At 38.9% G+C, this 26626-nt stretch overlaps 1 protein-coding gene across 1 annotated transcript in view; it reads right to left on the minus strand.

The window, feature by feature from the left end:
- Positions 1-20989, minus strand: part of LOC115425615 (phospholipid-transporting ATPase ID-like) — a 39027-nt gene extending 18038 nt beyond the window's left edge. The window contains exons 1-6 of the mRNA XM_030143258.1: positions 20850-20989; positions 17736-17794; positions 14450-14563; positions 9625-9723; positions 6404-6465; positions 293-365 (exon numbers count right to left, since the gene is read on the minus strand). Of these exons, the coding sequence (XP_029999118.1) occupies positions 293-365; positions 6404-6465; positions 9625-9723; positions 14450-14563; positions 17736-17794; positions 20850-20892 (450 nt within the window). The 5' untranslated portion in view covers positions 20893-20989. The remainder of the gene's footprint in view (positions 1-292; positions 366-6403; positions 6466-9624; positions 9724-14449; positions 14564-17735; positions 17795-20849) is intronic.
- Positions 20990-26626: the final 5637 nt, after the last annotated feature.

Consider the following 26626-nt stretch of genomic DNA (forward strand, 5'->3'; position numbering starts at 1 on the left):
GATAAAAATATAAATACGTCTGTCCAAAATTATGCAAACTAGTTAAAGTCAAAGCAACAGGAAAACCTCACACAGCCTAAGCCTCCCGAAATCACAGAAAACTTTAGGAAAATTGGCTATACAGTAGATTAATCTCAAAAGATCATCATATGAAAATAAAAATACAATACTTCAAAAGACTTTGGAAAACTTCAGTCACTTCACTTAAAAAAGTCAGATGTATGGTTTCAGTTAATTCGAATAAAGTGAGTGGTAATAGCTTGAACTTTTGGATTTTGTCCAGTTCACTTACTGTAACAAACTGGTTGTTTTCCAGTTTGATGATGTCTCCCACCTGCACATCCATCCATTTCTCACTCCGCAGTCTGTGGAGAAGATGCAGACGAGTGAATAGAGGCCAGATCCAGCAGTGCCACAGGGACACATGTCCTGTTTATTAGTCTGTGTTTAAACTCAGTAACCGATCTCCATGTTTAATACATGTATGAATAGGTCTGAGTAAGTACTGTCACATGACACATGGTCCCAGCCGGCATGTCCATGTGGGCCCCAGAAAGGTTCCATTTGGGCTGCATATAAGGGTCCCATTTGGGTTTGTCCGCAGTTTCTATGGTGGCCCCACATGTGTTTGCCCACATCAGAATCAGAGATCTGAATATCTTATATTATTTATTCTTCACACTATTTATCCCATAATATTTATCTTTCATGTCATTTGCACTACTTCTCATGTTTTTTGCACTACTTAAATTCTATGTTTTACAAATATCTAAGTTTGCAAAAGTTTTTATTTTTTAATGTAAATAACTGTGCCTTTTACTGATATTTGTTGTCTGTCTGTAAATTTTTGCACTTAACCTGAGAGCTTTACCTCAGTTTCATTGTACTTGGTACAATGACAATAAAGAGATTCTGATTGTGATTTTGATTCTGATTCTGATATGGGCAAACACATGTGGGGCCACCATGGAAACTGCGGACAAACCCACATGGGACCCTTATATCCAGCCCAGATGTAACCCTTCTGGGGCCCACATGGACATGTCAGCTGGGATACAGTTTACAGAAATACGATTTTGGGGTAAAAATACTTAAATTACTGTTGTGTGACACAGGGACTCAAATTGACCCTGATTTTTTTTTTCGCTTTACGCAAATGTACAATCATAAGAAATGGATCCTAAATGAAACATAGGGCTTTAGCTCTGGTGTTAAACTACAATTGTGATCAGTATTGGATACAAATGTTTAAAGGATCAGTTTGTATGAACACAAATCTGTTGTGACACAGGGACAGCAATTTGGACCTTTGTTCAGTATCACAATAAAAGACTGACTGGAACTAAAACACTACAAATATGATCCTAAACTTTTATTGAACAGACATATTACAACTGTAGTGATATATATACAGATAATAGCAGAGCATATTGGACTAATAATTGGACCGGACAGAACCTTTGGATATTCATGTATTGTTGAATAATTAGTTCAACAGATTCACAGACTGAAAATATCACTGATACAAGAACAAATATTATTATTAAAGTTCATAGTGCACTTGCATATTTCAGTCCTTTTCAGGTTTCATTTTATTACCTCCGCCAAGGAGGTTATGTTTTTGCCAGGGTTTGTTTGTTTGTTTGTTTGTTTGTCTGTCCGTTAGTGTGCAACATAACTCAAAAAGTTATGGACAGATTTGGATGAAATTTTCAGGGGTTTGTTGGAAATGGGATAAGGAAGAAATTATTAAATTTTGGTGGTGATCGGGGGTGGGGGGGCCCATGGGGGGGCCCATTTCCAACAAACCCTGAAAATTTCATCAAAATCTGTCCATAACTTTTTGAGTTATGTTGCACACTAACGGACAGACAAACAGACAGACAGACAAACAAACAAACCCTGGCAAAAACATAACCTCCTTGGCGTGGGGGGGCCCACGGGGGGGGGCCACTGATCAGCCTTGGCGGAGGTCTGCGCTCTCCGAGTGCTTCTAGTTATTATTATTATTATTATTATTATTATTTATTTATTATTATTATTAGTTCCATAAAATAGAGTTTTTAAGCTAAAAAAATGAGCCTATTTGAGAAATGAAAGGTGGAACTTTTTTGATACTAATGTTCACTTTTGCTTGATCTGACCCATATATGTTTGGAGTATATGTGTGTGTGTGTGTGTGTGTGTGTGTGTGTGTGTGTGTGTGTGTGTGTGAGTGAGTGAGAGAGAGAGAGATGTTATTCTTTTCCCTTGTCTATTGGCAACTGTCAGGAAACAAACTGTCCTCGAGTTACTCTGAGGGACCTTACATAAGCAGTGAACACCAAGGTTATCCTAATATTAGCCACTTTCCTTGACGATGTGTTCCTGTCTACTTCCTGTATTGTCTGTCAGTTTTAGTGTCAGTCAGACCATCACTTTAAGCCCTACTGAAATATCTATCTATTTTCCACAGAACAATGATATGTCCTAAATAATTAAAAAAGTAAAAATTAATCTGTTTGTATCATCTTTAACAATTTGGAAAATGTTTATGAAACCTGGCAGGTATATTTACTGGAAAAATATTAAGATTTTGCTGCCACTATTTTATGGATGAACAAAACTGCACATCTAAAAGGACCTACCATTATAAGAGATAGGTATTTCTTCCCTGCATTGGGTTTGATCTCCTCTTGGATGTGTGATATTAAAAACCAGCAGATGCCCGGTAAACAGGAAGCAAACTAAAGGTACTTCCCATTGTATTGCAGCTGCTTCCTGTGGCTCAGTTTATCAGTCCTTAAATCTTTGAGTACAACCTATTTCATCTCCAGTTTTCTTTCCATTTGCTTTCATTTCGCATCTTTTGTAAAGTCAAACAAGTCAATTCTGCTAAATCTTCATAGAAATTTAGAATCAGAGATAAAAACAAGACTTGGAGTGGTTGAAATAGAGTCTAGCCTCACCCCAATGAGGGAGTGATGCTGTGGTACTGAGGTGTCTAGTGTTTGTCAGCGGTAACATGAGCTAATGTTGATGTAATATAACTTTATATATTGTACGCTACCTCAATAGATGTATGTAGCTTACCATTATCACTGTATATCATGAACAAAAAATGTAACTTAGGAACAGTTTGTCATAATATTCTCTGTTCTGTGCAAGACATGGCAAGGCAAATTAATTTACATAGCACCATTCATACACAAAGCTTACAAATGCATAAAATTACATTAAAATCATGGAGAATAAAACATTAAACAAAAAGAAAGTGCAGAAAATATAAAAATAAAAAAAAATAATTACAACAGGAATAAGAGATAATTAAAACAAAAGCTAAAACATTCTTGACTAAAATTAAGAATCTCATGTTAAATCAATCAAGGCAGTTAAAATTGTGAGTTGCAGTACAGAAAGGCTCAGGTTTGTTGTGCTTGCAGGGTTGAAATGAACATACATATTTATCCCCTTCATTCAGATGCAACAAGAAGACATGGGAAATATGTGCACAGCCTTGAAAGACACAAAAAACAAAACAAACTTAACTGGTTCTAAAGATTAAAGTGACTATGTCAGTGTGACCCCTGTCCCCATGACAAGAAGCAGCACAAACAGTTACAAACATTTGATAAGAGTTTGAATGAAACCTGGTATCAAACATCAGAGAATTAATGCAATTAATCTCATATTGTCTGAACAAAAGGGTGAAACCATGTTACGTGCAAACGGAGGTCACACTAAATACTATCATTGGTTTATAGATGCTCTTTTCCCCCCAAAAGCTGTTTTTACTGCTGTGCATACCTCACATATATTCAGATTGGATACAGACACTGAGAAATACATATGTGGACATGAGAACTGTACTAAACCAACAAACCTAATGTTGGCCTAGGACTTTTGCTAATTATTATACATTCATCATTATATACAAACTAATTAGGTGGCTTGCACATGTAGCTAGGTGGGAAATTGACAAACAACTGAAGTGTTGTGCCCTGAAACATACAGTATACACAGGTGGGTAATATGTACGAGGGTCAAAACAGTATTCGAAATCTCTCTGACATGACATTTTAGAGACAATTTGAAAGATTCGTGTTGCTAAATGACCCAAATTTTTACTTTTGAATTCATTTTTGCTTTAGTTGGACCATTAGGGATAATCCAAAACAAGGAGCTACTTCATATTGAAATAAATGTCAGAATCAATTAAAGTTCACTCTGACAGGACATTACTGTGTTTTAACCCACATATAATATTCCCTGTACCCTTTTGGATGAGGAGATTTCTGAAGAGGTTTGGTACAGAGGCACATTACTATTGTTAGCAATAAGCATCTTTATGAATCCTGAGTGACGATAAGTTAGTTATGGTAAGACCCCCACCATCACAGTAATCACTGCATCATAGAATGCAATGATTACTACTATACAATGCTGTTTTTCTTCTTTTAATTAACTGTTTTTGGATAGTGATGGTTTACATTGACAAATTTACCAGAGAAGATGTGACTGATATCTCCTCCACACAGACACAATTTCCGCTCCAAAAAGGTTGAATAAGAAAAGAGGAAAGTTGCATGTGAAGCAGGAAGCTTCACATCAAGTCATGATAATGATGTTAAGAAATGAATCAGACAATGAGTCCACTCTTGATTGGTTTGATTATCTTCAGTCCTCTACTATGACTATGTTTAGACAGTAATGATCTGAACGAAAACGCCAAAGTGGCGTTGTGTTCTCACTTTCAATTCCACGTTTAGATGTGCATTTTTTGGGGTAAATCTGCATGCAGACGGACACGCTGAAGTGTGTGAAATTTCCTTTTCATTGATGTATGGTCATGAGCTTTGGGTCATGACCGAAAGGACAAGATCTCGGATACAAGCGATCGAAATGAGTTTCCTCCGCAGGGTGGCTGAGCGCACCTTTAGGGATAGGGTGAGGAGCTCGGCCACCAGAGAGGAGCTCGGAGTAGAGCCGCTGCTCCTCCACATCGAGAGGGGCCAGCTGAGGTGGCTCGGGCATCTGTTTCGGATGCCTCCTGGACGCCTCCCTGGGGAGGTGTTCCGGGCATGTCCCACTGGGAGGAGACCTCGGGGAAGACCCAGGACACGTTGGAGAGACTGTCTCTCGGCTGGCCTGGGAACACCTCGGGGTCCCTCCAGAAGACCTGGAGGAGGAGTCTGGGGAGAGGGAAGTCTGGGCATCCCTGCTTAGACTGTTGCCCCTGCGACCTGGCCCCGGATAAGCGGTGGATAATGGATGGATGGATGGACGATGTTTGGACATACGAAAATTCTCATGCCATATATGGTCGTCAACTACTCCATTGTCCCACCATTGACTCATCCACAGCTGTCCGGTTCCGCTGTATTGGTGCATCAATAATTTGCTGAAGGCAGTTAATGTGCCTTCTCTGCTCTCTCCTACTCTCTATACAGATTCGTGACAATTGCTGAAATGACTCTTGGATGTAAATTAGAGTGGCTAGGGCAACTTGAAGGTCCGTCGCAGGGAAATAATCCGACATATTTTCCTGTACTGGTGCCTGACTGTGGTGTAGATTCTACGCAACGAGGAAAACGCAGTTTAGCGTTTTCAAACCTTTAGACAGTGATGCGAGAGTGGAGCGTTTTTAAGATTTCCACTCTGGAAAGTGGTTTCACTTTTGTGCATTTTCAACCCCTAAAACACTGTTGCCGTCTAAACAAAAGGCACATCTGATAAAATATTTTGTCGTTTTCAACCGAGAGCATTGTCGTGTAAACTGAGCCTAAGACTGAGGCAAGACCAAGTCAAATGCAACTGCTTGTGAAACTTGACTGAAACCTCAAGACCAGTGTCATGACTACGACTGGCCCTGAGTCCTACAACAGTAATCACTGTTGGCCTCTAATGTCTAAAATAACACTTCAAACTCAGTGACTTGTTTTTGGACAAACCTTTCCTGTGTGTTTCACTGAATATCAGTTTTTTTTCTGTGACAGTTAAAATAGCCCAGGTTCTTTCTAATAGAGCCAGAGGAAGCAGCTGCAGGACGGTAGCGCTGCTTTTGTGTCCTGTTGACCTGGAATCTGCTATTTCAAACATGTGAGGTATGTTTCATTTGGATTTGGGATCTGATGGACATATGAGCTATTTTAAACCCTCCAAACTGAAAGTATTCACTGAGAAACACCTGTATGAAACACTGACTGAGGAACACTCAGTATGGCATCTCTTCTGCAGGAGGTCTCTGTTACATTGAATGAAATTATGTATTTCTCTGCATTTGTTGGAAAGATTTGACATGATTTAAGTTCACAAGACGGCAAAATGTGTAATATGCACATCGTTATTCTAGCTTTAAAAGAAATAAATATGAAACGGTCTACCCCCCTTGTTTTTCAGTAAATGCGCACAGGAGTATACTCACTTTCTATCGATAAGGACTTCAACTTTGCGGTTGTTGACATGATTGTCACTCCTGTGGCGATTCTGGAAAGACACACACAAACAGTACACGATAAAGTCACAAGGCAGTGATTGACTAATAATTCCTATGAAAGTTTTGATGAAATCATAAAGAAAGAGGAACCTCCCTCCAACTTTGTCGAGTTAAGTTGTTGTGTTTTTGCCTCAGGGTCAACTGTATGTACAGACAGGAGGTTTTCCTGTGGTAATGGGGCGTTAACTGTCCCACTCAATGGTGGAAGAAATATTCACATCTTTTGCTTCAGTAAAACCACTAAATCTCACTCAAACTGCAGCTCAGATACTCATGGTTTGTCAAATTTCCCTGTAACGGGACCTTCTTTTTCAACATCAAAGCCAGTTATTTCAGCATTTTCTTTAACAAGGTCATCTTCCTCGCTCATGTCCATACATGGTGAACGTGGCCACACCTGTTCAGACCAAATACAGCCTGAAGTTAGTGGCTTCAGACCAGATGGAGAGAAGGAGCAGCACTGAGAATCTTTTAGGATCACTGCTGCCACTAAACAAAAAGAGCCTTGTTTGCCTTCTTGAGTTAATGTTTAAGCAATGACATCATTCATTTCCTCTGCTGGTTTGGCATTAGGTACTGGGTGCCACACATATATACACACAGACTTGTTTAGCTAACCTTGACAGCCCAGTGAAAAGTCATTTTCCTTTAATTGTTTTAGGAATACATTTTGTTCTGTTTATGTTCGTGTAAAGCAATGACAAAAAAGGAAACTGTGTGTTTATGTACAGTACACACTCACACAACCACCCCCTCCCAAAAAAAACCCCAAAACATGATGAAATCACGGTATACGTCAAAGGTAGGGAGGGGGATTTTTAAAATGTGTTCATAAGTCTGCACTCTTACATGACCTTCTACATCACCACACTGTTGAGTGGGTGAACCTGTGGATAGGTCATGTATGTCACACCAACGAACTAGTGCCTTTGACTGATAAACCATCCTCATATGACCAATACACAACACTGCACAAAAGAATTTAAGGGAGTGAAAGAATTTCGCTTCAGGAAAGTCTTATTATTTTTCTTAAAATTAAAATAATTTTGTGAAGCATGTGCAAAATCCCACTGTAAGATATGTGTCTTTATTAGATGTTCCATTTAATGCTGTAATGACACTGAAATTTAACCAGTTACAAACACCAACGCCTGGAAAAGAGCAAGAATATTTTGCTTATTTTAAGGGTGAAACTAAAAAATAAAATATGGACAAAAGCATGAGAACATGTTGAGTTAAGGGGTTTCATTTCTAACTGGAGGCTGGGCTAAAAACCTATAATGACAAAAGTCATGATATAATTCTTTAGAGTGATAAATTTCACTCTACGCATTTAAAATGCTCACAAACTGCTTTAGAGTTCTTTAAAAAAAAAAAAAAAAAAAAACAATTTTACTCAAGGTTGAAATTTCAATAATCAACTGGATCTTTGTAATTTTTTTTAAATGCTCCATCTCTAGATTTCTAAGATATTCAGTCCACACAGAGGTGTGAAAAAGTGTTTTCCCCCTTCCTGATTTCTTATTTTTTTGCATGTTTGTCACACTTAAATGTTTCAGATCATCAAACAAATTTAAATATTAGACAAAGATAACACTAGTAAACGCAAAAGGCAGTTTTTAAATTGAAGAAATTTTTTTAAGGGAAAAAAATTCTCATTTGTTCCTAAATTTCTTTGATTCACATTTTGTGTTTACTTGTGTTATTACCTCTGCCAGGAGGTATTGTGATCACTTTGCTTTGTGTGTTTGCCTGTTTGTGTGCGTGTTTGTTTGTTAGCAAGATAACTCAAAAAGTTATGGACAGATTTTCAGGAAATTTTCAGGAAATGTTGATACTGGCACAAGGAAGAAATTATTAAATTTTGGTGATGGGGGGGGCAGATCTGTCTTGGCGGAGGTCTGTGCTCTCCGCGTGCTGTTCTTGTCTTAGTCTAATATTTAAATTTGTTTGATGATCTGAAACATTTAAGCGTGACAAACATGCAAAAACATAAGACATCAGGAAGGGGGCCAACACTTTTTCACACCACTGTAAATAATCATTTTAAAACCAAATTTCACCATCTGGTTTCACACACTCACCTGTTAAACTTCAGAGGAAATAGTGATTTGATATGTATTATCATGATTATTGACAACTGAACTGAACTGAAAAAAAATTTGGGTGTAGTGTGTTCCCTGTCAATACGACTGTTTTCCATAATAATACAGAAAAGGCTGATGCTGTATCAGTGATATCTGGGAACAAACAGTGACTCTACAAGAAAGTGATTAATGGTGCAAGGCTGAGATCCGAAACTCCACCCCAGTGCTCATCTGAAACATGTTCACCTGGTCCATTTATTGTCTTCCCTATGAACTCAGCTCAGTGTTCACTGCGGATCTAATGTTAATGACGTTTAGCAGAAAGTATATTTCTGAGTACGAATCTCTCCATTATACATTATACAAACATTATCATTGTTATGACTTCAGCTCCTTATTGAATCAATATTGAGACAAACAAAACAGAATCCCCTGAAAGCAATATTATATAATTCACATTCATATTTTGAAATATAGAAACATATCAATAACACAGTATCCATTGGACATTTTGGTTCTTCTTCATTTCTGAGACATGCAAAAAAAAAAAAAGAGAACCTAAACAGACTCTACTCAAAACAATCAAACAAATATTCTTAAGTGTTCTCACCTTTTCTGTTTGTTCTAAAAAAAGGATTAAAACAATGATAATAGACCTGTCCCAACTTACATACCTATGCCTACTTTGAATTTTGCTCTAGATGTATATTAGATATAGTACTTTTTGTTTTGTATTTGGTAACTGTAATATATAAAAGCAGATTTTCAAGGATCTCATTGTGCTGGAACTAGACTGTATTGGGTTTTTACCATATCCCCCCATGTGGACCTTACACCCAAATACTTTATACTCAAAGTTCCTTTGTGTGGTTTCTTTTCAATATGTTTCAACCAAATGCTAAATGCAGGCAGTGTTTGATACCTCATTCCTTTCAATCAACAAAACTGAAGACATTTTAAGGTCTCAAATTCAGATGATTAGATTTAAGACTTGAAGACTTTCTAAGGAACTGCAGAAACCCTTGGAAAAAAAATCATACATAGATTGCAAATGGCACTTACAATATCATCTGTGGCGTCCTTTGCAGCTGTGACTGTCAGGACAAGGACCAGAGGCACGACTGTGGTGAACCAGGACAGAGATGAAATAGCTGGAATCACCTGAATAACACACACACACACACACACACACACACACACACACACACACACACACAGAAATTTGACTTATTTGTTTGTTGAGCAGGTGAAAGCTGAAAACAGAGACAGCGGAAGTACAAAAGTGAGTGGGTGAGCCATAAAAGAAGAGACTCAAGATGGAAAATGAAGACAAACAGCTACAGAAATAGAACAGGAAATATGATGCACTGAACTAAATACAACAGATTAAATCCATTATGAAGTGCTCTGTAAAGAAGAGAGTGTGGCTATATTTTCTATGTGTGTTTACTGTCAGAGGAATATTTGCATTATGGCAAATACAGATAGCCAAACTTTTAAAAGTGCATCATGTTTAAGTCATTATGTTTATACTGCATTCAGCCTCACATGGATGATACACTTGGGTTTCAGTACTCCAAACAGTAACATTTGTGGTGCAACACAACTGCTTTTGCACACGATGAGGCAATTTCCTGTGAGGATATTACACTTGCTTAATCTCATCGCACTTGACTCGTCCATATCCTGTTTGGTTAACACACTGCTTCACTGTTTTTTTGGGTGGGAACAGTTTTTTTCTAAGTTCTTTTCTCACTGTTTGTCACGTTGTTCACGTGGGGGGTAGTGATTCTTTTTGAATGGACATTGGACTTCCTACAAAAATGAAACAACTTGATTCAAGCCTTCACCTTTTATGTAAAGCATTAACTGCACCTTCAACTTGATTCGAAGATGATCTCTGTGCTGTTGGGTACAGATAGTTTCCCAGTGACACAGTACATCCTCTTCACTGGAGATCTGGTTCCTTGTATTTCAGTACAGGTTACAGAATGTGTGCCCCTGAATGCCATTGGATGTCATTGATCAAAGTAAATAATGTTGCCGCCAGCGACCAAAAGCATCTACTGATCTAAATTTTTTAATAACTTTTGAACCACTAACCATATCAGTACATTTAAATATGTCTAATTAAATGCAGTTTCTCAGCCTTTCAGGTCTGTCTCATTTTGATGTTCAGAGGCTACATTTACATGATAACCTCCTGATGCACAGAGGAGGTAGAGCAGGTCGTCCAGTAACCACAGGGTTGGCTGTTCAAGTCCTGCTCTGTCATGTGCTATTGTGTCCTTGGGCAAGACATCTCACCCACCTCACCCTCTAGTGCTACTCACACTTTGGGTGACCAGGAGCCTACGAGCCACATGTGGGACAAGGAGTGTGTTTGTGTGGGACAATGTGGGACATGTAAGTGTAATGCAGAAACAAAGTCTAGATTTTTGAACAATGTCCAACTGAAAATACAAATAACAACAATTTGATTTGGCTGCACACAGTATGCATATTTTTGCACTGGGCATTTATTTTTTGCTTTTTTGCACAGGTTTCAACAACTTTTTTTGCTTGTAAAAACAAAACAAAAAATCTACTTGTAAAACCTGAAGAAAAAAACCTCAAGTTTCAAATATTGTAAGTGAATACTTTAAGAGAATCAACTTTTTTTTTATGTGAGTGCATGTTCTCAACCCTCAGAGGTAAACTAATCTATGTGCAATAAACCAAAAAGGCATAACTGACAACATTAGAACAGCTGTTCCACTTCCAGTCAACCTAAAACTACTTGGACCCAAAACCTTTGTGCATCCAAACACAGAACAGTCAAACACTTAGCATTCTAACACAGTAATAAAAATAGAATAAGATAAGGTAAATATCCTGTGGAATTTTTCAAAAAAATAGATATCCACATACTTAACAAAAGCATATTTTGTCACCTAAAGTCTCTCAGTTCAAACTCCGAATTTAATTAAAGCTGCAAGCAGCATTGGGCGGGACCTCACACCACGCGTTCCGCCTCCCGTATGAACCGCCTCCCATGACCATCGACACCTCAGCTCCATTCACACCACTCCGTCCTGATACCAGCTCCCACCCTTTTGTGTCCGTCCTCTGACACGGATGGTCCTTACAGACGGTCAGACATGGACGGTCCCTACAGAACACCAGCGATCCTTTGCTGAAACCACCATCACCTTTTAATGAGGCTTTTATTTTGGAAACCCTACTGTGCGTATGTGCATTTGTGTGTGTGTGTGTGTGTGTGTGTGTGTGAGAGAGAGAGAGAGAGAGAGACAGAATCTGTTTGAATAATGAAGTGAAATTGTATGAATAATTGAGTATAAAAGTAATGATTTACCACATTTAAGGCTATTATTTTTGAAAACCCATATTGTGTGTGCATGTGTGTGTCTGTGAGAAAGAGTAATGAAGAAAATGAAGAAAAATTGTACAAACAGTCGAGCGTTTGGTCAGAAAAATTAAAAGAACTTATTTAATACTCATTATTTATCATTTTTAATAAGGCCTTTATTTTGGAAGAAAAACGAACTGTGTGTACTCTTTCCTCTGTGTGCAAATTGTCACATACCCACAATGAAATGCAGCAAACCTCTGTTTATGAATATAAAGGGGACAAAAAGTCAGCTCCACCTGGGACTCAAACCCCCATCCTCTGTGTGACAGTCCCATTCACTATCTGTTACACTACCCAGTCAGACAGTGACTGTTTGATTATCAGGCCTTATAACAGAAAGGTGAGTTTGTTAAAGTTAAAATCGAAAGTAAAAGTAGTCTTTAAACAAATTGTGATTACTCCATAACCGTAGGTCCTATCTCAAAAATTCTTTCACTTGTTGATTCTGCAGACTTGTGTGAATGTAATGATGTATAACGTGTGAAAAAAGTACAAAATGAATAAGCAGTAATTGTAGGAACGTGGAGTCACTTTGAAAGACAGATTCCCAACTTCCTGTTGGAGTTAGCTCATGGGTGTCAGTGTAGGATTTGTCGGGCTCAATCAGACCCACATTTTGGCATTTGTTTCATGTGTCTGTGACATTCCTACTGGCCACTAGGGCAGTTTTTGTGTGTTTTTCAGTATGTAGGTAGCGCTACAGAGTCCATTTTGGCATCCAAGGGGTTAATTTTGATATTGCATTAAACATTTTACCAGCCATGACATGTCTGCCAAATTTGGTGAGTTTTTGAGCATGTTAAGGGGGTCAAATGGCAGTTTAAAGTGGAAAAAGTATAAAAAAAAATAAACAAATTTCAATAAATCTATAACCGTACATCCTAACTCAAAAATTTTTGCATGTGAGAGTTGTGGTGAGTCCTGTGAACGTATAGATATATAACATGTGGGAAAAAGTCCAAAGTGAAAAATGAGTTCCACACATCACAACTTTCCAGTCTTCTGAAAAAAACTAAGGCAGTTCTGAAAAAGTTGTGAGATCACTTTTTTGAGAAGGGTTTACTCTATCTTTTGGTGCTATTTAGAAGTCAATACGACAAATGGTGTCAGACGAGTTAGTTTTAGAAATTTTATTTTGAAAGGCATATTGCGAACTATTGCGAGTTAGGTAATGGGTGTCAGTGTATCATTTGTAGTGCTTCATCCAACAAACATTTTGTCGTTGGTTTCATGTCTCTACGACATTTGTACTGGCCACTAGGGCTGATATGTTTTTTTTCCACATAGGTGGCACTAGAGGGCACTTATGGGGTTAATTTTTGCAATTTATCAAATTTTTCGCCAGGCCTGACATGTGTGCCAAATTTGGTGAGTTTTTAAGCATGTTTAGGGGGTCAAAATCCAGTTGAAAAGGGGGTCTGAATAATTAAAAATGAACAAAATACAATAGGGCCTTGCTTCAAGGCGAGGCCCTCTCACTCACTGAGTGAGAGGGCCTCGCCTTTCTGCTCGGTTCCTAAAAATAGGCAAAAGGGAATAGGATCAAATCTAACCAAACATCATATGCATAAAGTGCGTCGCATCACATCGTACTCGCCTCCATGTGCGGTGGAGAGATGAGTTGGACATAGTTCACAGAATACCCTCTGTGAGTCATCCCCCACCGCTTTCACTCATGTGTTAACATTTTCCCATTCTTTTCTGTAGCTGCATCTTCTTTTTTTGCGCGAAATTTCCATGTTTTCCACCAGTATTTGCATGCGTTACTGTGCATTATTGTCTGAGGCTTTTGCCTTTGTTTTTTTTGTGTCAGTGAGGACACTGGTGACAGGCTGATGCACTCCTGACCCCACGTCCATGTTGGCTGATTGACAGTGGACACTGCCAATGGTGATAGTGCTCTCTCAGCGATAAAGTGAAAGTCGTGGTTGGAGACAGGCGACTGCCCTGCACTTTGGAGAGCCAGAGCCAATCAAATGCGGGACATCGTCTCGATTTGCGGGATGTGGAAATGGTCATAATGCTGTGCAGTTCTGCACAAAACACTGGTGTATGAATGTGTATGAATGTGTATGAGTGTGTATGAATGTGTATGAGTGTTTGGTGGTGGTCGGAGGGGCCGTTTGGTGCAGATTGGCTTTGACATTTCTGTCAGTCTGCCTCAGGGCAGCTGTGGATGCAAGTGTAGTGTACTGGCTCAGAGCACTTGACTTGTCCATATCCTGTTTAGTTAACTCACCACTTAACTGTTTTTTTGGTGGGAGTAGTTGTTTTAGTTCTTTTCTCACTGTTTGTTATGTTGTTCATGTGGAGGTAGTGACTCTTTTTTTAATGGGCACCACCAGTGACTGTGACGGACGGATGGATGGATGGATGGGTGGGTGGATGGATGGACAAATTGTAAATTTTGCATAGAATTTGCTTGTCAGTTGCATGAGACCAAACTGTATGTCTATGAGTATTTGTTTCATTCACCTGGAGCACCAGCAGAAACAGGAAGTAGGCATTGGCGATCCTCTGGAACTGCTCAAAAAGGTTGAGGGGTAGAAAGGTGAAAAAGTTGTACTTTGAGGTCTTGATGGCATTTGTCTGGAGAAGGAATGAAAGCACAGTGAACAAGTGAATGAAAGAGGATGAGTGAAGCAAGTAAGTAAAATGACGCTAAAGCCAGAATACTGAGACACTGGTCTGTAAACGTGTAGAACTGTGGACAGAAAAGGAGAATAGACACTCAGCTGCTGCCGTTGTTGTAAGACATCTATATTATCATTTATAGTTTTCAGTAATGTGCTGCCTCATGGTCAAGTGCATATCCAGGTCTGTACAGACTTATAACATAAATGGAATAATACAAACTTTGAAAGAACATGATATAAGGTGTTAAGTGTATGTGAAAGTCACATGTCTGTTTCAGGTCAGTAACATGCTGCCTGCAATGACAGACTATTTTTGTGTTGACTCATGGGCAGAACAGTGTTGTTACAGAATATTATAATGTCACAATGAAGCTGAACTTTGACCTTTTACATATAAAATGTCATCACTTCATCATTTGAGCTGATTGTGAGCTTTTGCCCCAACCAGTAATAATCAATGTGAACATATTCTGACGAGCTGTTACTGGGATATCATTTTTGTGACGACTGGATCAGTGACCATGTATAGACAGAGGATAGAATGACATCCCAAAAATATTATGCCTCTGTCTATGGTTAAGGGGATGTAAAAAGAGTGACTGTCGAACCATGTTCCCACTCACATTCCCAATGCATGTGATCAGCATTAGTGTGGCCTCTTATGAGTCCATTGAACCAACAATCCCCAAAGTTTTTCAACTTGAGACACAAAATCTTAATTTAAGGAATTTTATTTACATATCATATTATTCTTATCCATATTGTGACAGTTGGTGAGCCAGTAAAAACAGCCTCCATGACACCATTTGGTTCCTGACCGAAAGTTTATGTCATGATCTGTACCTGTGTGGCCCTCGGCTCCTCCCTCTCCTCATCTCTTCAGTTAATCAGTATCTGACTCACCTGCTGGCGCTGCGTGGCTGCAGCCAATTACCTCCAGCCTATTTAAGGATTAGGTTTGAAGCCATGCAGCGCTGGTCCATTCCTCTCCATAACCTGGACATTTGTTCATCTTCTCTATGGACTCTGACCCAGGTTTTGTGTTAGGTTTGTGTTTTTCCGTTGTTTAGTTTTCTTTTATGTTTAATAAACTTTTTTTTTTTTTTTCCCTTCAGCACTGCGCATTTGAGTCCTCTCATTTTCCCCATTGTGACAGTTTAGGAAAGGCAACAAATCTCTCAGGATGTCACCCTGTACTTCTAGGATGATGAGATATTCATGGTTAGAATATTTTAATTCAATTTTAGTCATTTCTATCACTCAAATGCTGCAATTTTGTGTTCGACATTTATTTTTCTTTACATATTGTGGATGGGAAAAAAAGTTTGCAAATTGGTTTTAAGGGGACAGCAGGTAGTCAATGATAAGGTGAGGGGAGAGCTCCCCCTCACCCCCCATCCCACAAACTTTTTTGGGTATGGGGGGGGCAGTAGACTCATGATGCTGTTAGTGGGGAGTGGATCAAAAAAGGTTGAGAATCCCTGGACTACTCTATTACTTGTCAACCATTCAATTAATTGATTCAATGGTTCAAGTATTTTTTTTTTTTAAGAAAGACAAGCTAAAATTTTCTAATTACAATTTTAAACACCAGAGTCTGTATCCCCTCTACAAATCCAGTAATCTGTAAATTTTCATCTGATATTTGAACAATTAAAGTTTACAGAGTGTAAGGCCCAAAGTATGCCCAAAGGACACATAGTTTAAAACAGGGGTGTCCAACTCCAGTCCTGGAGGGCTACATGTTTTAGATATTTCTCTCTTCCATCCCACCTGGACGCCATTACATCGTTATCAGGCTTCTGCAGAGCTTGATGATGAGCTGGTCATTAATTGAACCAGGTGTGCTGGAAGACGGAAATATTTAAAACATGCAGGATACTGGCCCTCAAGGATCAGCTTTGGACACCCCTGGTTTAAAATAACAAAAAAAAAAAAAAAATGCAGTGTTTTCGGACCTCAAATAATGCAAAGAAAACCAGTTTATATTCATTTCTTAACACCGCAATACTAATGTTGTAACTTGGGAAAAGTTCAGACATCCATATTTGGTGGAATAAGCCTGGTTTTCAGTGACAGCTTTCACATGTCTTGGCTCTCCACCGTTGCTGTTAGATGACTTTATGCAGCTCCTGGCAGAGAAATTCAAGAAGCTCAGACATGTTCCATGGCTTGGACCATCCATGTTCCTCCAGAAGTTTTCACAGTGGGTTCGGGTCTGGAGATTGGGCTGGCCATCACAGGGTCTTCATCTGGTGGTCTGTCATCCACACTTTTATGGACCTAGCTGAGGCCAGGAGCATTGTCCTGATAGAAGAACCAGTCCTCAGAGTTTGGTAACGCTGGCAGAGCAGAAGTCCAGTAGTTTTCAGTCGTTACTTTTGGATTCCAATTACTTTTGTGGTACTAATAGTACTGTTTTTGCCAATTGTAAGAAGATAGTGATGTCCCCAGTAGTGGTGTTTACACCTCTCCTTCTTAAATAAGACATGGATCAGGTGTTTATTCAGTAGAATAAGGTGTGGTTGTGTTGGAATTCAACAGACACAGGAATGGAATGGCTGTCATACATGTAGACATGCTGATTTCAGAGGACACTGCAGTGGTCTCTTCATTTTTTCCAGAGCTGTATGTCTATGCTCATTGTATGATTGTATATTTCAAAACTTTATCTCTTAACTTTATCTTTGTAGCTCAGATCTGTTTTAATAGTAGTTTTCTTTTTTCCATGGATCAAATATTTTATTGTTTCCTTCCTATAAGTCCACATGACTGATAAATGTAAGATCTGGGCAGCAGTACAGAGGACAGCCTGGGGACAGTGGGTTGACTGTTCAGTAGCCATAACTCTTGGTTCACATTAAATCTTCTGATAACAGACAGACACTCAGCAGGACACACCCAAAGGAACTCTTTCTACTGTTGAAGTCTGTACAGGCTGAATGTCTGCGTAGCAAACTGTTGTCACAAAATGAGTACATCCACTGGCTACCGCCTTATCTATTTATAAAAGACAATTTTTAGAGCACAATAGGGGTTTACATTAGTGGGAAGGACATCTGTGTCAGTGAACACACACCATCAGCTGATACACACATACTGTGTATTCACTTATTCATACTTACTGCGTATTTAAAGGAGAGGTTATACTCTCTGTCATTGGCACGCAGTTTTCTCTCCAGCTCTAATAATGAAAAGAAAAAAGAATTAGCCAAATAACATTAATATTAGTAATTTAAACTTATTCAAAAATCTTTAACCAAGTCACAAACATTAATAAACCTAACAGTTCCTTCATACATAATTTATGATTTATGATTAAGTTCAGTTTGATTTGAATAGTGGTTTGCTTTAGACTTAACATGATCAACAATGTTACATGTGACATGTGAAACGTTTGCATTAAAGGTGGGGTCTGAGATGTTTTGCTGGAGCCTTTTTTACTATATTCCTTAAAATCCCCTTCACACCCCAATTACAACTAATTAATTAAATGCTCTAACACAAAAATTAAAAAAATTAGTCACCTGTGGAATGGACAGGACTGAAAAAACACCATCCAATCATTTTGAGCGCCTGCGCGAAATGATGAAAATGATGTCTATCAAACTCAACTGCCATTCGCCCCTCCCCCCTTCCCCCCTCTGTGCATACCCCTCTTTGAGCATGAATCACACGTTCCCAGAGGCTGGAAGTGCTTGTACAGGAAGCGAAGCCAGAACCTGGTTATATTACTTATATTAGTTGTATTAGTTATATTAGGATGGAAAGTTCACCGACAAACTGTTTAGTCACTAACATCAATCACTAGGAAATCTAACGTTAGTCAGATAGGTATGAACTGGGGCTGTTCTGTAAGAGCGGGGGCGTTGGGGGAGACTGAAGGAGGTATGCATGGATACGCGAGCCGGAGCCTCAGCCAGGGCCGTAGTCAGCGTCGGAGGCTGAGGCGGGGCTGTACGGGACCAGAGCCGGGGATGGAGCCTGAGCTGGAGATGGAGCCGGGGCCGGGGCCGGGGCCGGGGCCGGGGCCGGGGCCGGGGCCGGGGCCGGGGCCGGGGCAGCGCCTCAGCCAGCAAATTGTTACTGTGCAGCGCTTGTGAACCCTCGGGAACAAGCACTGGGCGTGCCAGTACACTGGAGGCGTGGCTTCGGAGGGACATCTGAAGAAAGGGGTTTGGACTTTTGAATTGAGTATTTTCAAAATGTAGCTTGCTCGAACCGTTTTTCTAAGATCTCATACCCCACCTTTAATAAAATATAAAAAACAACCTTCATATTTTTCACATCAAGTAAGAATGATGTCTGATCAAGCACCAATCTCCAGCTGCTCTAAAAGTATTTCAAACTCATTAGACCTCATGTTGAGAGGCTCAGCTATCACTATTATTATTATTATTATTATTATTATTATTATTATTATTACCTCTGCCAAGGAGGTTATGTTTTTGCCAGGGTTTGTTTGTTTGTTTGTCTGTCTGTCTGTCTGTTTGTCTGTCCGTTAGTGTGCAACATAACTCAAAAAGTTATGGACAGATTTTGATGAAATTTTCAGGGTTTGTTGGAAATGGGATAAGGAAGAAATGATTAAATTTTGGTGGTGATTGGGGGTGGGGGGGCCCATTTCCAGCAAACCCTGAAAATTGCATCAAAATCTGTCCATAACTTTTTGAGTTATGTTGCACACTAACGGACAGACAAACAAACAGACAGACCCTGGCAAAAACATAACCTCCTTGGCGTGGGGGGGCCCACGGGGGGGGGCCCTGATCAGCCTTGGCGGAGGTCTGCTTCTAGTTATTATTATTATTATTATTATTATTATTATTATTATTATTATTCACCTATTTCTGTTGTATTAAGGTTTAAGTTTTATGTACAATTATGGGTGTCAGCCAGCTTAGATACAGAGTCAGATTTTAGGAGCTTGTGTTTGTGTAATTATTTTTTTCTTGACAAGTCTACTATACTTAACTGGTTAAAAACTTACACTTTACCTGCTCCTAATTGTAATACTAGGTGTGAAAACTTAACTTAGCACCAAAAGCTAATGGCATTTGGTGTTACATGGTCTGTCAAGTACCTTGCTTATTATGCCAGGTAAATATTATACACAATATTGCACACTTAAAAGTGTTAGCTATGCTTTATGTGAAGTTGACATTAGTGTTATTACGAGTCTGGTCTTGACCAGCTCTCAATGGAAAGTGTAATGAGATGACTTGACACGATATAAATAAATTTGATTTGATTAGTTACAACATAATACTAACACAACTGCATATAATAATATTTAGCATATAGCTGAAATTACTGGTTTTGTTTGATATTATATGGTCTGTCAACTAGCTAGCTAGCTTCACAGTGTCTAGGTTTACATAATGTGAAGTCAACAATACATACAATACAACACAAACACAACACAAAATAACTGTATACTTAGTAAGTAGCTGAAATTACCTGCTGGTGTTTCATATAACAGTGTTAGCAATGTGGTCTGTTTTCACAGCACAGTAGCAAAAGCATTACCTTGGAAAGCTTAAGGACTTCAAAATTGGATATTACTTTTTGACACACTGTTTAATGAATAGAAAAAGATGAAAATAAAAAAAAAAAACATTCTTGTGCAAAATGAAATTTACCTGTTAATAATAATACTGTGTCAGATAGTATAACTTAACACCAACAGATAATTTTAGCATTCATTTGATATTAAAGTTACATGGTTTGTCAACTAGCTAGTCTGCTTATCAAGCAGGCATGCAGTGTGTTCAGCGAACCTGTATGTTGTGTGATATCGGCATTACTGTCACAACACAACACAACACAACACAACTGCTTCTAAAACTACATGTGTTAACATTTAGCAAGTAGATGAAGTCACCTGAGGATGAACAGTGTGAGTTAGTAGTTTGGTCTGGTTTTTCTAAACATTTGCAGTAGAATTATTTGAGCGAGTTTATAAGTTGGACTTTTAGAGCTTTTGCTTGTTCAACAAAACATATAATAATTTACGGACAGCTATACTACTGCAGTTGTGGTTGACATCTGCTAATAAATGTTTCAATGAATGTTGCACAAATGTTTTCTGTGTTACCATGTCAGAAAGTTACAGTTGGGTTCCTCTCCTCATTCATTGTTTTTCACAGAACCAAGATGGGAGCAGGCAGAATGCCAAACCCTTCTTTTCTCCAGTCTTTGTGTGTGATGTTTTGAGCATCCAGTTGGTTAAGGCTTACCTCTCTCTTTCTTCCTGACACAGTCCAGGCCAAAGAACGACATTTTCTCTTCCACTTCCTGCTATCTATCCATCATATCTGTCTGTGATAAAAGACAGAAAGCCGTTACCACCTGACAAGGCAAATAAGATATATGAAACTCCCAGTATCTTCATTAGCCTAAAAAATAAACCCCTCAAGCTGTTTAAATCAAACACTACCTTTCTACAGGAAACTCAGAGTTTCAACATCTTTCCTGTAAATGGTGAATGACTGCGTTTTTACCAGCACATGCCCTATGAGGTAATCTGCATCCAGTGGTACAAATTCATAAAGTAAGGTCCAAGGAATTTTTACTCTGTTTTATTATAGGTTTTCCTTCTCTTTACTGCTATATGGAATTTTTTTCCAGAACAAGTAGAGAAGCTGATGGTGGGGACTTTAACTTTTAAAAGTACCATATTATGTGTGTTGCTGTGAGACAAAAATGTGTGTGGGTATATGAAGGAGCGAGGCTGTAGATGAAGAGCATGCTGAGCAAAAAGCCACGGGGAATGTAATTAAAAAACATATGCCGAAGAGAGGAGGGGGGAGGAGGAGGAGGAGGGAACAAGTTGAGTATTTCCTTCTCCTTTAGGCTGAACAGTCCTTACTCCAGGTTTACATCAGCCATTGAGCTTGTTAATGCTTTTCCCATGTAGGGAAGAGTGAGTCAGAGGGAGGTTCCTCTGACGTCACACATCCACTCGTTCAGTCATCCTGACAGTAAAAGGCCACAGTCAAGTGTCCTGTCTAGATCCTTGTCTGGATCAACCAAGCGAAGCTGAGACTGAAAAGAGGCAGATGATATGTGTGCCTACTGTTCTAAAACATTTTGGGTAAAACTGGTAAACTGCTGGATTCCATTTCATTTCTTTTTAAACTTAATTGAGAATATTCTTGTTCACAATGTTAGGGTATTGTTGGCTCTAATCTACCCTTAGTAGTGTCTGTTTAATTTACAGGTCTAAATGTGATCTATGGAGAAAGTTGTCAACCTGACAAAGTGAAATAGAGGTCACTGATCCCATTTTCATCATCATCATCATCATCACTGTAATAACACGTATGAAAAACTCATTAGCTAAATGTCGAATCTGAACACATTTAATATGAAAAATTGTATTATACATTCACACTTTGCATGTGAACATCTGATCTCACCAAACCATTGTCTAATTAAAGACAATGAACAGTGAGGTCCACTCACTGTTCATGCAGAGGCGGACCTTATAGACCCTGGAGACCACATTGGACCTGAGATTGTTGATTCACTGTCTTCAATGGAACTGTTACTGTCACTGTACTGTAATGTGTGCGTAAATGACCAAAAATAGTCATTTGCCTAATAAAGGGTTAAGCAATTGATTACCATTCATTCTAATATTATCCTCTGTATTTTGTGGTTTTTCAGTGAAAATCAGGTATTTTCCTACATTTCACTGATCATGTATATGTCCATAAAAGCTCAGGTTAAAGTTTAGGGCTATTACATCAGAAACAGAGAAAACTGGAGAAAAGAGACTTTTCAGTGAAAATATCAATAACTGAACATAAACCCAGTGTGTCCATCCACTGTCATTGATCCAGCTCCATGGGTTCTACTGGTGAATCAATGTTGTAGAAGATGACAGCATTTCCATGTTCAATACAGAGCCTCTGAACGTCCAAATGGGTCATTTCTGATGACCATGAAAAGATGACAAACTGTATTTTACAACGATTTTTTTCAATGTATTGATGGGTTTTGTGGTTCAGAAGTAGTTAAACATTTAGATCAGTAGATGCTTTTAGTTGCTGGTGGCTGTTTGGGTCTTTATGGGTTAATGTCATTAGGACCTGGGTTTTTCTCCTGGTGTGAGAAACCCAAAGGTCTTTTGTGAATCACTCATTTAGTACATTTAGTATATTAACACTCCCATTTCTAAAGTTGTCACTTGCTAGTGATAACATGATGATAGTTTATCTGTTTCCAGAAATACCAGCTTCAGTTTTCAGCCTAAATCTACTCTAAAATCAGCGACAGCAGATGCTGACTGAAGATGAATTAGATGTGTTGAATCTTTGAAAGTCAGTAAGAAAAGTGATTTTGTTTCCATAAAGTGGTTTGGAGTGAATAAACTAGGGTGTGTAAGGTCAGAAGGAGAAATTTGGATACAAAACATCAAGCCAAGGTGGAGCATTCTGTTACTGTTTTTCAACTAATATGGCTGTAATATTACTTCTCATAGATGAGACAATTTGGAAATGTATACAATTTAGCCCCTTCCTCAGTCCAGACAACCTGTTGTACCTGACATGTCAGAATATCTGGGAGTACAGTAAACCGCTGGTCAGACCCACCAAAAAGCTTCCCTTTCCATTTCATACAGATACTCATTTCATAAAAAGTCTAAATCTATTCATTTTATGAGCCCCTTAGTCCTCATGAGGGTCACAGGGGTAGTGGAGCCTGTCCCTGTAAACAAGGCGAAGGCAGAATACATGTTGGATGTGTCAGCAGTTCATCACAGGGCTGGCATGTACAGATGAACAACCATTCCCTCTCTCCTTCACACATATGGATGATATAGATTTACCAGTGAACCTATTAAGCTGCATGTCTTTGGGTGGTGGGAGGAAGCCAGAGTACCCAGAGAGAACCCACAAGGAGACAAGGAGAACAAGCAAACGCCACAAAGAAACCTTCCATTCTCATCAACAAAAACAAAACAAGTGTTCAGAGAACGCAAACCTCCGCCAAACACCCCGAACGGTGTGCATGTGTGGATCGACTATTTCTTTTTAATTAAACAGTTTCCAGGTTGTTCCATACAACAGAAAAAGTTGAAGCTTGGTATCAGTCATGTGTATGTCAAATTATATTGAATTCCAATCAATATTTATTGAGTTATAATGAAAAATATGTCATAAATGGGATTTTCACTGTTAAGTTGAAATGTCCACAGAGTCCACATTCCACAGTGGACGTGGACAATTTTGTGCCAGATACAAGATATTGTTCTAAGCTACAGGTGGATCAAACTGGAGGCTAATCGGAGTCGTTTTGAATTTTTTATGAATTTTCGAAAATTGCTCAGTGATGAGAGATAGGAAAATTGTAGATTTTGTGACCCTGCTGTGACCTTGAACTTTGGCCTACTTGGCCCATAATTTAATGGGTTGGTCCCAGGGCCTAGGCCTATCTGTGGGGAAGATTTGGTAAAGATGGTTGGAATAGTTTTCCTGTAAAGTTGCTAACAAACAAACAAACACGCAAACAAACAAGCAGACAAAGCAAAGTGATCACAATACCCTCTGGCGGAGGTAAAAACACCTCTATTAAATGACAAAACTTCTCCATTGCCATTTCCATAAAGAGTTTCCAACATGAAACTTCAAAATCTGCATTAAATATGACAGAGGTAGGTCAAATGCCAAGACCTACATAAACAAAGTAGGCCACACCGTCTTCACCTCGTACTAATTGAGACATATGTGCTGATGTTTCTCCTAATTAAGACCACATTTCCCATGTACACTGCCGCTTCCTTCCTCCCCTCTTTCCTAAACAGCATTGCCTCCAGGATGACCACAGATCGATGTGTGGGAATTTTTTTTCCCACCAGCTTGATGTAATACTTTTTGTGGTGTGTACCCAAAAGCCATGGAGTGTGATTGTAGTAATCTCTCAGAATTAATGTGCTAGGCCAATACTTTGCTGATAAAACATATTAAGACTCAGAGCTGTCCATTTGAACCTCTTTATCCTCCTAAAAGTTCATTTTCTTCTTGGAGATGATTAAATTCTTTCAGTACTATGGTGGGTAAAGGTTGTGATGTTTGTGTATGAGCATGTGTGTAAAACATGATGCCAAAAATCAGCTATGTGAAAAATTTTTACAAAACCACAAAATGACTAAAAATCTCATGGGAGAAAATATTGAGTACAAATGTGGTCCTAAGTGGGAAATGGGAAAAAGTATGTTTGTGAGTAAATCTGTGTGTGTGTGTGTGTGTGTGTGCGTGTGTGTGTGTGGAGCCCAGACCTCATGTCCCCCTATTGAGGATTCCTGAACAGGAAACAGTGGTTTTGAAGATCCCGCCCCTCTGCATTGGTTGCTAAGCAACAGAGCTATAAATATCTGCCACATGCATTTGTTAAAGAACGCTTTAACCAGAATGCCAGGACTATGGAAACACACACATAACAGGACATGTGGGCAAGACACCGTGTGTTTTGTCTGCTTCATTGTTTTTGTGTGTCTACAATACATGTGCATCCACAAGTACCTGTGGTCTGTTTGGGTACAATCCTGTAAATCTTTACATGTGCAAAGATTTACACAGAAGCGGATGCACAAAGTCACACACACAGCCAGACACTTGTAACCAGCCATCATAAATCAAAATATCCCACCACAAAGTCTCTAAAGCAAACAGTCGTCCTATTCATGCATTCCGCTAAATTAACCACACAGTTTATTCCACCACCAAATACAAGGTCATGTGACCTGACACAGAGGGGCGTGTCCAACCTGGTTAGCAGGAAGAAGTGACATTAAGCTCCCAACAGTAATGGTGAAGATTTAATAAGGCCTTTAAACCTGAAAGTCAAATGGTATGCTGAATGTCAGGGAGGTGTTTCGAGTTTCACCCTCATTCTGGCAGACTGTGAAACTTTCCAGGCTTCGCTGTTTTACTGAGACACCACAGAGACAAGAACCAGAGGGCTAGTTGTGAAGAAACAGTCATGCAGCTCTTGAGTAAATGCTAAGTTCCTCTAATAGTCCACCTTTTGTTAGAGTCACTTCCATTTAAAGTGGGCAGACCAACATGACTTCTAACTTGAATGACCAAATATGTTGTTTCCCTTCTCAAATGACTACACCAGTTAAGACTCCTGTTTGACCAGTATTCCCTATAAAGGCTGGATGCAACTAAAATATCTGTACATGGATAACATAAACATATACAAAATCATAGTTGCATGTAGGCTGTGAAAATACCATCTTAAAGGTTTAGACAAGTTTAGGCACAAAAACTACTTGGTTATATCAACAAAACAAAGTAGAGGTCTATCCATTAATCTGTTTGGTAGAGCTGGGCAAAATGGCCAAAAGAATTCATCTAGATTTTTTTTCAACATTATGAGGACAAAACATAAATCAAAAATACTCTTTCTTTAATTGAATTACATGTCAGGTTGGAGATACATATTCACAATTAATATATTCCAAAAAGCAAAAAGGTTTTTAAAAATTTGTTGAGCAAGAAAAGTCTCCAGAGATGTAATCTCAATTTTGCGATTAAGGTGTTTGTCATGATTTTCACAAAGTAAAAACCTCAGTTAGTGTTGATGGGACCACTGTTGACACCAGCAGAACTTAAAGCTTCAAACAAATTATGAAGCCCTTTACAGGCCTAATTCTTAATTAAAGTGTGCATTTTATAAGACAGCTTTCTTTGTAAAATATGAGAACTATCAGGTTGTTGGTTATAGTATCATCAGTAATCATAAAACCAGCCACTAAGTAATTTATTTAAGTATTTATCACTTTGACACAGGCTGCCTTGAGATGACACAAAGTTAGCCTGATCTGGCTGGTTTTGTCATATGCAGTGGAATGTAGTAAACATCAACCAAACATTGTGTCCTGACAGAAAGTCTAACATATCTGATTCCTACAATGTGTTCAGATGAGGCTGTGATGCGGACCTGGAATGCTGAGCGCTCTACATGCAGTCACGGTTGAAAACATGGAAACGCGATCAGTATT

Source organism: Sphaeramia orbicularis, chromosome 9 (assembly GCF_902148855.1).
Source record: "Sphaeramia orbicularis chromosome 9, fSphaOr1.1, whole genome shotgun sequence".
Classification (NCBI taxonomy): domain Eukaryota; kingdom Metazoa; phylum Chordata; class Actinopteri; order Kurtiformes; family Apogonidae; genus Sphaeramia; species Sphaeramia orbicularis.